Genomic DNA, 13,993 nt, shown 5'->3' with positions numbered 1-13,993 from the left:
CATGACTTGTTTGACAGAGACGACTAATCCTGGTCTGTTTAGTGCAATAGTAATTTGTTTACTTTAATAACTGCTTTCACGATTATGTTAGTCAGGACTAGAGGCGAACTCAACATTGCAGCGTACTCTGAAAGCTGTAAGCACGCAGTTCGTGGGCAAAACCAACCCATGATCCTCGATCATGACGACACAACATAGATGAGCTCCATTCGGGCAGGGGCAGTCGGGAATCCTGAGACAGGTAAACAGAGGAAATACATCTTCTTAACACTTCCTCTTACAGTAAGCGCTGCAAATGTTGTTTTCCAATTTACCTATCACACAACAGATAATGTTATACTTTGGAAATGTAATTGGTTGCTATCATTGTCCTGCAAAAGTTTGTCCAGCATATTCATGCTAACTGTCTTAGCGATTACAGTTAGCTGGGCGCTCCTCTGCATTGGCTCGACGTTAGTTAGCTATTAGAAGCCAAGTCGGCTAGCCTGCCATCGCAGCTACTTCGGTGGACGCTTCTGTCAGCTATCGAGAGCACAACCATTTCCCTAAACTGTAAGGCTACGTGTCGTAGCGTGCAATGGTTAATGGCGACTTTATATGGCATCGCGGGCAAACGCTTATTCCATCGTTGAGAGAAATTTTAATGGATTTAGCGTCCAACTCCTGCAAGAGAGGACGTCGAAAATATACGGAAGAAACTACAGCTAGCTGGCAGGCTAACTTTAGCCTCAACATTTAGCTAACATTTTCGAAAGTGTCTTGGTAGCTTGAGAGACTTATGTTACCAACATTTACAGGTGCATGTCTTTGCAAAATAGATTAGTCCTAGCTGTATTGACGTGCATTGGACATTGCTAACAAAAATACATTCTAATTTCCTGATTGATTTAATTTTGTAGCGAGAGTCTCACGCAACACTTACTAGTCACCATTGCAGCGTTTACCATGATGATGAAGTTTTACATTTCTGAGGGCGAGTGATGTCAGTCCCTGTATTTGTGTTCTTGTTTCAGTGTTATACTGTATGAGTCATCACTACCATAGCCTTGCATAACTATATATATATATGTACATTTGAATATCTTGTGGATATTTACGTTTTGAAAGATTGAAAAAGCACATGCAATCTAATAGTAGTGACCTTTTCCCGAACTGTCTGTTGCAGATAACAATCTGTGATACGGGAATGGGGGATATGAAAACCCCAGATTTCGATGACTTGCTGGCAGCGTTCGATATCCCAGACATTGATGCCAAAGAAGCCATACAGTCTGTGCCCGAGGACTCGGAGGGCCATCACAGCAGCACTGGAGGTGGGGTGGGGAAGATAGGGGGTGGCGGCGGTAGTGGTCTACCTCTTCGACCCCCCAGCCCACCCGAGCCCCACGCCACTGCCCTGTCATCTCAAAGCGGTGAGCCACCAGGGGTTAGTGTCATTGTGAAGAACAGGGTACGAACGGATGCGTTTGGAGAGGGAGAGTGCGACTCTGGTAGAGACTGCCCTGGTGGAGCTGGGGCTCAGGGAGGGGCAGTCGGCGCCCTCCCCGCTCCCCGTCTTGGCCTCAGAATGCAGGGAATCGGCTGCGGTGAGCCCCTGATCCATAACGGGTTCGAGGAGTGCGCAGCGGAGGCCAGCGAGCTCCCGCTGAGCCCCACTCAGACTCAGAGTCACTCCAACGGGCAGCTGTGGTCACCTGCCTCCCCAAAAGCAGCCGCCGAGGGCGCGTCCGCCACCAGCGCTGGCGGCTTTGGCAGAGCGAAGCCACTTGGGGCGCAGGGTCCCAACGACACCATGCCGAAGGCTCGGAAGCCCAGTGCGACTCAGCCTCAGGAAGAGGACACACACGCTGGCGATGTCGCAGACCGATCCGCCGCCATCCCGGCTTCCAGCGACGCCCCGTGCTCCCATGTGTCCACCGCATCTGTGGCGAGGGTGTCGACGTTCTTCTCCTCGCCAGCACCTCCGCCGCTCTCCAGCTCCGCCACCCCCCCTTCTCCTCCTTCCTCCTCTTCCCTCTTCGAAGGTCCGCTTCTCCCCTCCTCCACTCTAGGAGAGAGCAACCCCTCGTCGCCCCTTCCCACTGGCTCTCAGCTGCGGAATGACGTCCCTGGGCCCGCTTCGCAGCACGCGGCGTCCGAGGACGAGGAGTCGGAGCCGGACCTCGGCAGTCCCCCCTTGGTGATCCAGGAGAGCCCCGACTCGCTCATGTGCTCCCCTCCCAAGTTCCCTCGCCGCAAGCGTTCCTCCTCCTCTGGCATGTTCAGCTCTCCCTCCCCGACGCCGTCGCCCACCACTCTCCCCGCACCCCCCGCCGCAGCTGCCGCCGCCGCCGCCGCCACCACAGTCGCCGCGCCTCCGCTTGCGGACTGCGGCCCTCGCCAGCGGCCTGCCTCCCCCAAGCGCGCCCCCGTGGAGGAGCGCAACCCGGAGCACGTCATCGAGGAGCGCGACTCTCCGGAAAGCCCCGAGCCCGAGCCGCCGGCCTCGTCCCAGGGGAAGCGCACCACCACGCTCCCCACCCTCACCCAGAGAGCCCCCAGCACAGAACAGACATCTGCCCCGCAACCCGCAGCCCATGGGGCTGCCTGGAACAAGGCCGAAGAGGAGGAAGAGGAAGAAGATGACGAGGAGGAGGAGGAGGAAGAAGAGGAGGAGGAGGAGATGATGACGATGACGACGAGAGAGGAGCAGACCATGGAGACGGAAGGGAGCAGCAAAGTGGAGCGAATGGAGGATGGGGAGGAGCAGATGGAGGTGGACGAGCAGGACGGAAGCCCTGTCCCTACCGCGGTCAACGCCGACGGCTCCCCCTCTCCCTCCATGATGAAGGTCAGGATCAGAACGGTCAAGACCCCCACAGGGAGCATCACAAGGACTGTGACCAGGGTAGCCCCCAATGGGACGGCCGCCACTGGCACCGCCAAGGACACCAGTGGCACCAAATCTTCTCTGGGAGGCCAGAAGGTGATCCGACCCAAAAGACCCGGCGCGCCACTTCCTGGTCAGAACCAGAGGTCAAAGGGCGCGACGGTCCTGCCTGTGTCGACCTTGCAGGACGCCAGCACCGCCATGCTCTTGGCAGCCAGCAAGGCTCAAAACAAAATGGCTGCCGGCGGCGGCCCCTCTAAGCTGTCCGCCACGGCGGTGAGCATCACCAAAGCCACCACGCTTCCCTCGGTGTCCTCGTCCCCGTCCGCGTCGTCTGTGACCGCGAGCGCCAGATCCACCGCTCAGAAGCCGGTCAACGGCAGCGTCCTGACCTCCACGGTGGCCACGCTCTCCACCGGCGGCGCCGGCAACAAGCCGGCCTCCATCGTCAACAGCGGCGGCGCCGTCATCTCGCGCTCCCAGTCCAGCCTGGTGGAGGCCTTCAACAAGATCCTCAACAGCAAGAACCTGCTGCCCAGCTACAAGCCCGACCTGAGCACGCCGCCGCCGGCCGAGTGGGCACTGCCCATGCCCACCGCCGGCTACCGCTGCCTGGAGTGCGGCGACTCGTTCGCGCTGGAGCGCAGCCTGGCGCGCCACTACGACCGGCGCTCGCTGCGCATCGAGGTGACGTGCAACCACTGCGCCAAGCGGCTGGCCTTCTTCAACAAGTGCAGCCTGCTGCTGCACGCCCGCGAGCACAAGGAGCGCGGCCTGGTCATGCAGTGCTCGCACCTCGTCATGCGGCCCGTCAGCGTGGAGCAGATGATTGGACAGCAGGACACCACACCCATAGGTCTGTGTCTGTGTATAATTCACTGTAATTATAGTTCTAGTAAATTGTTGATTAACATCAACAATCAACAACGGAAAACAGAAAATGCTAAATTTCAGCTGAAATGCATCTGTTAGCAACATGGTGATATTGCCTGTACATGTGTTCAAAAAATATCAGTGACTGTTTTATTCATTAACATCTCATTTGATCTCAAGTGTTCTTTAATTCTATGTAATTAGCCGTGTTTTGGGAAGTGTGCATGACCTCCCCTCTGTTGTATTCATTGTATCCTCTGTCTCCCATTTTTCTCAGGTATGCTCTCCACCCCTGTCTCCTCTTCCCCCTCCGCCCCGGGGGCTTCTAGCCCAGGTAAGGAGGAGAATGTGAGCCCCGCTGGCCCCCAGGTGTTGCTTCCCCTGCCCTGCAAGAAGGCAGAGCCCCTGCAGTACACTAACAACAGGTAAACCCCCACCGGCAAGCCACTGTCTATTTCAGAGGGTCCGAACGCTTGGTGGACCAAGACCAAACAATGTAGCTACCGTAATTTCCTGCATGTAAGCCGCATTGTGTATAAGCCGCAGGACAGTGTTTTATGCAAGTTAAAAGAAGCAAAACCATATTAACACCATATTAACTGCCATGTATTAACCTCATAGCTGAAGAAATTTAGCAAAATCAATGTATAAGCCGCGGCTAATAGTCAGGAAATGTTGGTATATTTTGAGGGTGCTGTGTCAAACCAGGGGTAAGAGGGCGCTGCTCTGTGCGTACACCTACGGCTGCTACTGCTAGTGCTTCCTCTGGGACAATAGGGCAGGCGCCTATGGTGGCTAGCACTTCCTGTAGGCCGTCCCTCTTTACAACCCTGTGGCCCCCTGCTGGCACGGCACGCCTTTGTGACATTAAATTTATTGACTGGAAGCTTGGGTTGACCGCTATGAAGTCAGTCACTGTCCTCCGATGTAAATTTGGATTGTTTGCTACGTTCACATTACATTCAGTCCCTCTGAAATAGACTCCTATTAGAACCACTGATCAACAGTAGATAAATCAGCCCAGTACAGTACTGTCTTCTGAACCTGTACTCATGGACTGTAGCCAGCCAGCAACCCACAGGCCAAAAGGGCTGGTTTTTAAGTCTAGAACCTTTGAGCCTTTTTATGATGTGAGTGTGTATAAGCTCGCTGATGTTTACCAATAACAAAGTGCTACTTGTATAATCATTGGATGTTTTAAGGGTTGAAAATGTGTAGCATTGATGCATTGAAATGGCTTGTGGTTGCTCTGGTAAAAGCCTGATGTAGACAAGGCTGTGCTATGCTGAGTATCAGGTCCAGGGTGAGCTCATGTTGAGTTTGACTGGCAGGTGTCCAGAGTGCAAGAGCCAGTTCAGCGGGAAAGCAGAGCTGGTGGCCCACTTCCAGGAGGTCAAAGCTTCCGCTAACACTGTGAGTACTGTGAGGGTGTGTGTGTGTGTGTCTGGGGGTGTGTGTGTGTGTCGGGGGGTGAGGGGTGGGGACTGTGTGTGAGTGTGCGCCCGCGCCTGTGACTGTGTGTGTTTGTCTCAATCTCTGTCTGTCTCAGTGTTCTCAGTGATTTGTCATGTTAATATTTGTATTTTGTTTGAGTTTGTCATTCCCTCACTGCTGCTATTTGGCTGGGATTGAGTTGAGCTCCTGTGTTGTTACTGTAGGTAGAGAATTATCCACGACTTTGCCAAACACGGGTGAAGTCGAGCCTCACACCCCCCACACCGCGTGGGACTTATTTTTAGATGAATCTAATTGTACCCTTGTCTGGTTTGTTGTTGAAGCTCACTGTCTGTCACCTTGAAGTGTCGCGAGTGTGTATGAGCTCTGAATTAAAGACACACACACGCACAGATGTGCATCAAGTGCAGTCTGACAAGGTGTTCCAGCCAGTAGAGCTGATTAATCTGTCAATTATTTTCTCGTTTAATCGATTAGTTATTGGATCGTTAGCCTAAGATTTCAGAAAATGGTGAAAAGAATGTCCTTCAGTGTTTCTCAAAGCTCTATTAAAGATGTTTGACCTTAAAAGTAACATTTCCAAATCATTTTGATGGCACAAAGCCTCATAACATGACGAATGGCACTTCTGCCACTTCTGCCATTGTCCGAGTGGCCCTCTGTAGGCGATTACCGGCCTAACAACTGTCTGTGTTCGGGCAGGAACACTGCCCCCCCTCCTCTGAAATCGAAATAGGAAAGAGCTGCTACAGTATGCTACAGGAATTCAGAGATCTCTTTCTACAGACTGCTGTTGGCGCATTCCCTCTAAATGATATCAGAGTTATGTTCATACTTTAATGCCAAAGACGCTTATTTAGTTTGTTTATTATTGCGCTTCTCAACTGTAGGTAGAGACCAAGAGCAAATCTCCTTCAGTGCTGCTTTCAGGATTATGCCCTCAAATTCCTTGTTTTCGCTTATTGTCGTAGAGTAAGTAAAGCTGAAAATATTCAAGTTTAAGAAGCTGCGATCAGAACATTTTGGGTATATTCCTTCAAAAATTGCTCTAATCAATTACCAAAATTGTTGCCGTTAGTTGACAACTAACTTATTAAATGCTGCAGCCCTGTAGTCTGATTCCTGGATGGAACACTGATAGATGGCAAAGAGGTAACAGGCTTCTAGTCTGGAACAGCAGATAACTCATTAGGATTGTCCAACATCAGTGGTCATTCATAAGTGTCTCAGCCCTGGGCTTCAAAGTAAATTGGCCCATATTGCTGCTCTTTCCTAGCCTTCTTCGCAGAGAGTCTGTCTGGCCTAGATCCATTGGCAAATGTTAATTTCCTGGTTTGTGGACGCTTGTCTGAAGTTTTAATTGATTGGAGTTCAATCACTAACGTTTGGTAATGACGTTATAATAACCACGGGGGACACACAACGATAACGATAGGCTTGAGACTTAAATATAATTGCTCTTGGGAACGCCCTCTGTTCGCTGATTGGGCGGAGATGCACTTGCCGGACTTAACAAAGTTGAACCAAGCTGTACCAGACGGAGTATGAAGAGAAATGTAAATGAGCGGAAGTACGTAGTCAGGCGGCGGCCAGGCTAGCTCTTTCCTCCATACTGAGTAATCTTGTAATACTTTTGTAAAGGTGGTGATTAAGCTGTGTCCTGGATGTGTGTGTGTGTGTGTGTGTGTGTGTGTGTGTGTGTGTGTGTGTAGGCCTGCACCCAGTGCACCCCTCCGATGCTGCTGCCCAACCCCTGCAGCTGGTCAGCGCACCAGCGCATCCATCGCCACCGCTCGCCCCACGTGTGCCCCGAGTGTGGGGGCGTGGCACGCCAGGCCAGCTTCCACACGCACCTCCAGGAGGCCTGTCTGCATTTCACACGCCGCATCGGCTACAGGTGACACACTCCCACACGCTCACATAGACACTCACACACCTTCTGCAGACCTGCCAAGATGAACGCATCTTGCGTAGCGGGCACGCATTTTGACCTTTGATTCCATTTCTAAACTACACATTTTCATGTGATCTCGCATTTCGCCAGTTTCATTAAAGTTGTCACTGAAGTTGATTTCTGCCACTGAGCTACAGAGCCATAGCCATAGATATATATAATTTACAATGTCTTATTACAACGTCAACTAATTTCACTAGAGACCATGCTATTGCAGATCCCAAGGGGAAAATATGCGTCTATTCAGAAAATAAACAAACACGCTTTTATTTTGAAATGTGTGTTCACGGTTCTCCCTCAGTCATTCACGCCATTCTAAAGTGAAAGTGTGTGCAAGCGCAGGTGCATCTGACATGTCAGAAGACAGGGATGGTATAGTTAAACTTTGACAATTATATTAAAAATGAGTGAATTAGCATAGCAGTGTAGCAGCATGTTTTCTTCTAATATTGCAAACGTTATCTCTACTAGACCGCTAACTTTATGTCGTTGTCTTGCATATGTAAAAATAGACGTAGGCTACAATGATATTCTGTGATGAAGAATACATTCATTTTGAACAATTTATAGTGCAAACGGTGCAGCGAATTCAGACAACTTTAACAGAGAACTTCATCAGTATATCAAAGGCTATGTAAATAAAAGATTAATTGCGAGTCGGTAGTACTCATAAAATTCTTTCAAGGTTGGCAGGTCTGCTTCTGTTGCATGTTCAGCAAATAAGTATCAAGCTTATGTATATCTGCGTGTGTGATTCATTTCAGTGGGGGTTCTGAAGTCATGTGCTGTTTGTGTAACTAATGAATTGTTGAATGTAGATACCCTGGGGTGTGTTAGTGTAAGTTAGGCTGACTGTGTAGGGGTTGCTGGGAGGATACATGCGTTTGTATGTCGTACTAGTGACTTGTTGAATTTCGTACTGACTGTGTGTGCATATGTGTGTCTCTCTCAGATGTTTTAGTTGTCAGGTGGTGTTTGGTGGCCTGAACTCGGTCAAGTCCCACATCCAGACTTCCCACTGCGAGGTGTTCCACAAATGCCCCTCTTGCCCCATGGCCTTCAAATCTGCCCCCAGCGCACAGAGCCATATCTCCTCCCAACACCCAACGCTCACCAGTGTCCAGGCCAAGTAAGTTCTGCTGTGGGTGGCGGTGTAACGTTACACCTCTGAATGCCGTCAGTGCAGAGCGTATAGCGCGCTGTATGTGAAAAACAGAAAGGAATGAAACAAATGAAAAACCCTGTCATAATACATTTCACAATGTAGTGAAACAGGGCAGGCATAGACTGGAGCTGTTTATTTTACATGGAAAAATCTGAATGATTATCTTTACTGTAACTATTACGCAGGATTTTTTAAGTAGTTCAGTAGTCCAGCTTGGAATGCTTGATCTAAGTCTGCATGTCCGTTGTAGCTTTATGAATGGCATGGTAAACGTAGCTAAGCTAGCTTGTTTTGTCTCATGAGTCTATAACTAGATCTGCTTTGCTCCTGCTGCTTCAGAGTCTAAACCTGCTGACACACTGAGTCTTTCAGCACTGAGGTCACCTCTCGTGTAGTTTGTGTGTGTAGCTCATGGTCTTCCACTCTGTTTGATCTCCAGGATGATCTACAAGTGTGTGATGTGTGAGACTGTTTTCACCCAGAAGGCCTTGCTCTACGTGCACTTTGACACTCACCTGGCCAATCAGAAGGTGCACGTGTTCAAGTGTCCTGACTGCCCCAAACTCTACGCTCAGAGGGCCTCCATGATGGAGCACATGAAGGTAATAATCTGACCCCCCCCCCCCCCCCCCCCCCCCCCCCCCCCAATAACATAAGATTTGAGGTCGTTTAGTTTACAGTTATTCATTTAGCAGATGTTTTTTAATGCATAATATGCAACATTCAAAGAGGACATTGGGTAACAAAAATGCTACTACCAGAGGATGAGTGTATCCTTTTCTTTGGAGTATTCCAGGTGAAGTTAGTTATCGAATGTTTATCCTAGAGCTTTTAGAGATTTCATTTAACTCTTGCCTTGGTTGACATTGTATGTACTAGGTTTAACCGGTTGTTTTAAACTCATATTTTTGGAAACACACAATCCTCATTCTGTTGAATCCTTTTTTTTCTCCTTTAAGAGAAACTCATTCTTGTCTTTGTTCCATGTACATTGAAAGCATGCGTTATGCAGCTACAGAGCACAGAGATTAGATGCACATAATGAGAAGAAATAAGCAATCAGGAAAATCACTAGATAGACCCTGTATCCTTCTGTGCATACAGACCAAGCACGGAGAACGAGTTTAACATGACATTGCTTTGCATTAGTTTTGCATATGTAAATGGCTGTTTATATACGAGCTGTAGTATCGTTGCACTATCTGCCCTCCGTCTCTAATCTGTAGTCTGTCTTTATCCCCCTCCCATTCTTCTACTTCCTCTTCCTGTCGTTAGACGGCGCACAGAGGCTCTGCGGTCAAGCAGGAAGTGGCCGTCGCCGCGGTGGCTTCTCCCACCCCTGCCGCCGCCTCCGCCTCCTCCTCCTCCTCTTCGCCGGCGCTGGTGAAGGGGAAGGCTCTGCTGAAGATGGAGAGCTCGGACGGAGAGGAGTGGGGCCGAGAGCACGAGGAGGAGGGGGAGGAGGACAACGGCAAGGCAGGAGGAAGAGCGAACGGAGGCGGACCGGTCACTCCGAGCTGGAGTTGCACACAGTGCCAGACCCGCTACACTGACAAGGAGAGCTACATTACCCATATGGCCGAGCAGCATGACAAGGTCAACCCCCTTTTCTTTCATCTCCATTCAGTCATGGCATTTCAAACACCATAGACCACACACGTAACATTTGAATTGTTTTTCATATGGAAATAGGGACGTTTAAAGGAACACGCCGACTTTTTGGGACTGTAGCTTATTAACTGTATTCCCCTGAGTTAGCTAAGTCGTGATACATACCCTTCCCATCTCTGTGCGTGTAGTTACTCGGGTCTAGAAGATGTTGTCTATCGGAACCGGCCACTTTGAGAAACCTGTGCTAAGCTAGGCTAGTAGTGGGTGTATCAGACCGAGTAATTACATGCATAGAGTTAAGAAGGGTATGTATGGACTACTATGGTTAATAAGCTCAACAAGTCCCAACAAATCGACATGTTCCTTTAACTTCTTATCACAAACATGTCGTTTTGACAAACAGAACTGTTTCCTAAACTCCTCAGTGATCTCACTCTACATATTGTGATCCTCACTTTAGTCAAATATATCATGTTTGCCGAGGTGAGCATATGCAAGAGACATTCTCTGAAGGAAGTAACTGAATAAAACAGTCCGGAATAATCGTTGCGTTGTGGTTCTCTCCTGAGAGTGAGTCTAATCAGTCCTGGCCGAGCAGTGGCCCTGTAAGTGTGTCAGCTGGTGCCCCTCGAATCAAGTGCTCCTGCAGCTGACTCTCTCTTGGTCCAGTCAGCTGACCTTGGAAGAGTGGAGGCCTGTTTGATGGGCATGAAGAGCTGCACTCATAGGTGCTCTGTGCCAGCAAGAGCCTCTGCTTCTGCTCAAGGAAATCATTTGTGGTCACATTTTGGCTTATGGTGTGTGTGTCTGTGTGTGTCTGTTTGTGTCTGTTTGTGTGGGTCTGTGTGTGTGTGTGTGTGTGTGTGTGTGTGTGTGTGTGTGTGTGTGTGTGTGTGTGTGTGTGTGTGTGTGTGTGTGTGTGTGTGTGTGTGTGTGTGTGTGTGTGTGTGTGTGTGTGTGTGTGTGTGTGTGTGTGTGTGTGTGTGTGTGTGTGTGTGTGTGTGTGTGTGTGTGTGTGTGTGTGTGTGTGTGTGTGTTCCTCTCCGTGCTTGTCTGAGCAGGTCCTGAAGAAGTTCCCATGTGATCTGTGTGAGGGCTCCTTCTCCTCCTCCTCCAGCCTCAGGAGGCACATCCGCCTCAAACACAAAGACAACAGACGTCTCTTCCTCTGCCAGTGAGCACACACACACACACACCCTAGCAACATGTCCAGTCTGCTGTGTGATAATGCTGAAGCACATCATGTGGTATTCTTGTAAATACTTACCTACATAAATAGAGATAACACTATGACAAACAGGTCTTGACTGATCATAGAACCATATCACATACGCTGTACTAAGACCCAGACTTATCAAAGCTTATGTTGTTAGATGTAGGCATTAAAACAAGGATTTATAAAGCTTCCAGGCAAACTCTACTACCAAAAAGCTCTGATTTCCTGTAATCATATGTGTGTGTGTGTGTGTGTGTGTGTGTTTGTGTGTAGGTTATGTGTGGACAGTAAGCGTTCCTTCAGCAGCCGTCTCAGCCTGGAGAGACACATACAGACCCAGCATGGACCTGGAGCCCAGTTGCCAGGGAGACCAGTGGACCGACCGGTCTGACCCCACCTTTTCACTCCTCTGCCCAATCAGACGGTGGCAACTCATTTGACTGTCAGCATTAATACTAGCCTACTGGCCTGAACACCTGTAATACCAAACCCATCCAAATATACTAGGAGTTTAATGTCCTACCACCACCACCACCACCCCCCCCATCTCTCTCACTCACACATAGACACACATAGACACACATAGACACACATAGACACACATAGACACACATAGACACACATAGACACACACACACACACACAGTGTACGTGTTCTTTAACCACCATAAATATCTTTCAAAAATTAAATATTTCTCTCCCTCTGTTTTTCTGTCTCTCTCGTTCTTTCTCTCTCTCTGTCTGTAATCTCTGTCTCTCCGTCTGTAGAAACGCGGCTCTGTCTTCTCTGAAGCAGCGGACAGCTCCTCTGAACTGGACGCCACTGTGAGTTCCCTGGGCGGCGCGTCGGCGGAAGAGGACTCCCGACCTCCCGGAGGCGCGGCCCGCGGCGGCGGCAGAGGAGGACGAGCGGTCAAGCAGGAGGAGACGGGCTTCCGCTGCATGCCGTGCGGCTTCGCCACCGAGGACCAGGCGGAGTTCCTGGCCCACATCCCGAGTCACCGCGGCGGCGGCAGCGGGAGCGGCGACGCGGCCCTGCAGTGTCAGCAGTGCGGCGCCTGCTTCGCCTCGGGACCCTCCCTCAGCCGCCACCGCTTCATCAGCCACCGCGTGCGCGACGCGCAGCCCGACCACCACCACCACGCCGCCGCTGCCGCTGCCGCTTCCGCCGACGCGGACGGCCAGGCCGACGGCGGGGAGCTCGGCGCGGACGCGCTGGGGTCCGGCGGCTCCCCGGGGTCGCTGTCGCCGTCGCAGCAGGGCGACGACGAGAAGGGGCCATGCGTGTGCAGGGTGTGCGGCCGGCGCTTCGGCAAGGCCTCCGACCTCAACACGCACTTCCGCACGCACGGCATGGCCTTCATCACCGCTCGCAAGACCGACAAACCCGTCTGAGATCGACACAGAGAGAGACGTTCAATTCCGCCAGAGAAAAACAATGACTAACAGCCTTGTACCCATTTGTTTTCTATCACCCAGGAGCCTCTGAGATAACATGAAATCAAAGACTCGTTCACCTTGACAAGGTAGCTTGGCCCAGTTTGCAAGTCCTGATTGATTCAAATGGTTCTTGGAATCACTCACCCCCTTTGGTCTGTTACCAGATGAATTGGTTTTGTTTTTTTTGTTGGTGTTGTACATTTTTACAATTCAGCCATTACCATCTGTCCGAAGTAAAGGTTCCCACAGAAAAATCTTGTGTCTGGACCATAGAGAGGAGGTAATGGGGAGCCATGATTGAGAGGACTTTGAGACGAGATTGAGAGGTAGAAGAAGGACCCCCAGAGCTGTCCGCTCTGTTGCCTGTTCTGTATAGCGCTTTCATTAAGGCACCAGACAATCACAGTCTGAAGGAAGCAATCAGAGCATTGTATTGTATGCATACTTTTTTTAGTTTAAGCAATCAAATTGATTTGTCATGAGTCTTGTAGAATGTTTGGTTACAGCAAGCTTGAGACACTGGTCTCACCATGGTCTCTCGCCACTTAAGGAATTTTGTCTTAAAATGGCTGATCCACAGAAGTGCCCTTGACTGGGAATTTTGAGAATGTAGTTCTCTAAGTGTGTGTGTGTGTGTGTGTGTGTGTGTGTGTGTTTGTTTGTGCTTGTGCGTGTGCGCTTGTCTGTGCGTGTTTGCGAGGAGAGCATCCGTCTGTCATAAGTTCAAGCTTTTTCAAACTGAGTGTCGCACCTTTTAAGGTGAATCCCATTCCTGATCATTTTTAGCATGTATGTATATCTGCTGTGAGTGTTTGTGTGTGTGAGAGGGAGACAGAGACGTTGGTAAGCTGTTAAGGTGTTAATTCTGCTTGCTTAACAGAAAAAACTGTTTATGAAGACAACAATGAGATCACTGTAAATGCATAGATTTTTTTTCTTCATATTTTATTCTCTTGTCTGTGAAATCAGGTATGCTTAAGAGAAATTGTATATGTTGGGTGTGTGTGTGTGTGTGTGTATGTATGTGTGTGTGTGTGCGTGCGTGCGTGTGTATACAATGGCACCAGCAACAGTTCTCTCCAGATCTCTACTTTCCTCTGTTTGTGAAACCTTAGTTGCTTTCTAATATAAAATATGAAATAATTGAATAACTGTTCTCAAATAAAATATTCGGGCTCTTATTAAGTGTGTGTCCTAAACTTTCATTGCATGTGATGTGCGGCTAACACCCTCACATCCTGCTCCAGTTCTTCCGTGTAGTCAGCCCACGTCTGGTAAACTGAACTCCTCTCCCATCATCCCCACAGCTAAGAGAGTGTGTACGTGTGTGTGTGTGTGTGTGTGTGTCTACACTAAGGACTTAAGTTAACATAGTGCGAAAGATCAACTAAACTATTAATGTTGGCGCTC

General features: G+C 49.7%; 1 protein-coding gene across 5 annotated transcripts; it reads left to right on the top strand.

Annotated features, from left to right (window-relative positions):
- The first annotated feature begins 154 nt into the window (after positions 1-154).
- On the top strand, positions 155-13,768 carry LOC134083045 (zinc finger protein 687a-like). 5 transcript variants are annotated; one of them, XR_009939689.1, is made up of 11 exons: positions 155-241; positions 1,166-3,725; positions 4,020-4,167; positions 5,074-5,155; positions 6,910-7,094; positions 8,104-8,280; positions 8,756-8,918; positions 9,592-9,912; positions 10,989-11,101; positions 11,417-11,585; positions 11,912-12,047. XR_009939689.1 is itself a non-coding variant. In XM_062539155.1 (11 exons), the coding sequence occupies exons 2-11, from the start codon at positions 1,187-1,189 to the stop codon at positions 12,536-12,538; spliced, it is 4,467 nt and encodes a 1,488-aa protein (XP_062395139.1). In that variant the 5' UTR covers positions 155-241; positions 1,166-1,186; the 3' UTR covers positions 12,539-13,768. The 5 variants fall into 5 exon arrangements, 4 of the variants coding, with proteins under 4 accessions (XP_062395139.1, XP_062395142.1, XP_062395140.1 ...); XM_062539155.1 differs by having other exon boundaries at positions 11,417-11,528; positions 11,912-13,768; XM_062539158.1 differs by having other exon boundaries at positions 11,417-11,567; positions 11,912-12,044.
- The last annotated feature ends 225 nt before the right edge of the window (positions 13,769-13,993 follow it).

The sequence above is a fragment of the Sardina pilchardus genome, chromosome 6 (genome assembly GCF_963854185.1).
Source record: "Sardina pilchardus chromosome 6, fSarPil1.1, whole genome shotgun sequence".
Lineage (NCBI taxonomy): Eukaryota > Metazoa > Chordata > Actinopteri > Clupeiformes > Clupeidae > Sardina > Sardina pilchardus.
This window is presented reverse-complemented; position numbering and strand designations above follow the sequence as displayed.

Coding starts and splice junctions, on each gene's coding strand:
- LOC134083045 (XM_062539155.1), top strand. CDS start 1,187: ATGGGGGATATGAAAACCCCAGATTTCGATGACTTGCTGGCAGCGTTC. Junction 4,168..5,073: donor CTGCAGTACACTAACAACAG/GTAAACCCCCAC, acceptor TTTGACTGGCAG/GTGTCCAGAGTGCAAGAGCC. Junction 8,919..9,591: donor CCATGATGGAGCACATGAAG/GTAATAATCTGA, acceptor TCCTGTCGTTAG/ACGGCGCACAGAGGCTCTGC.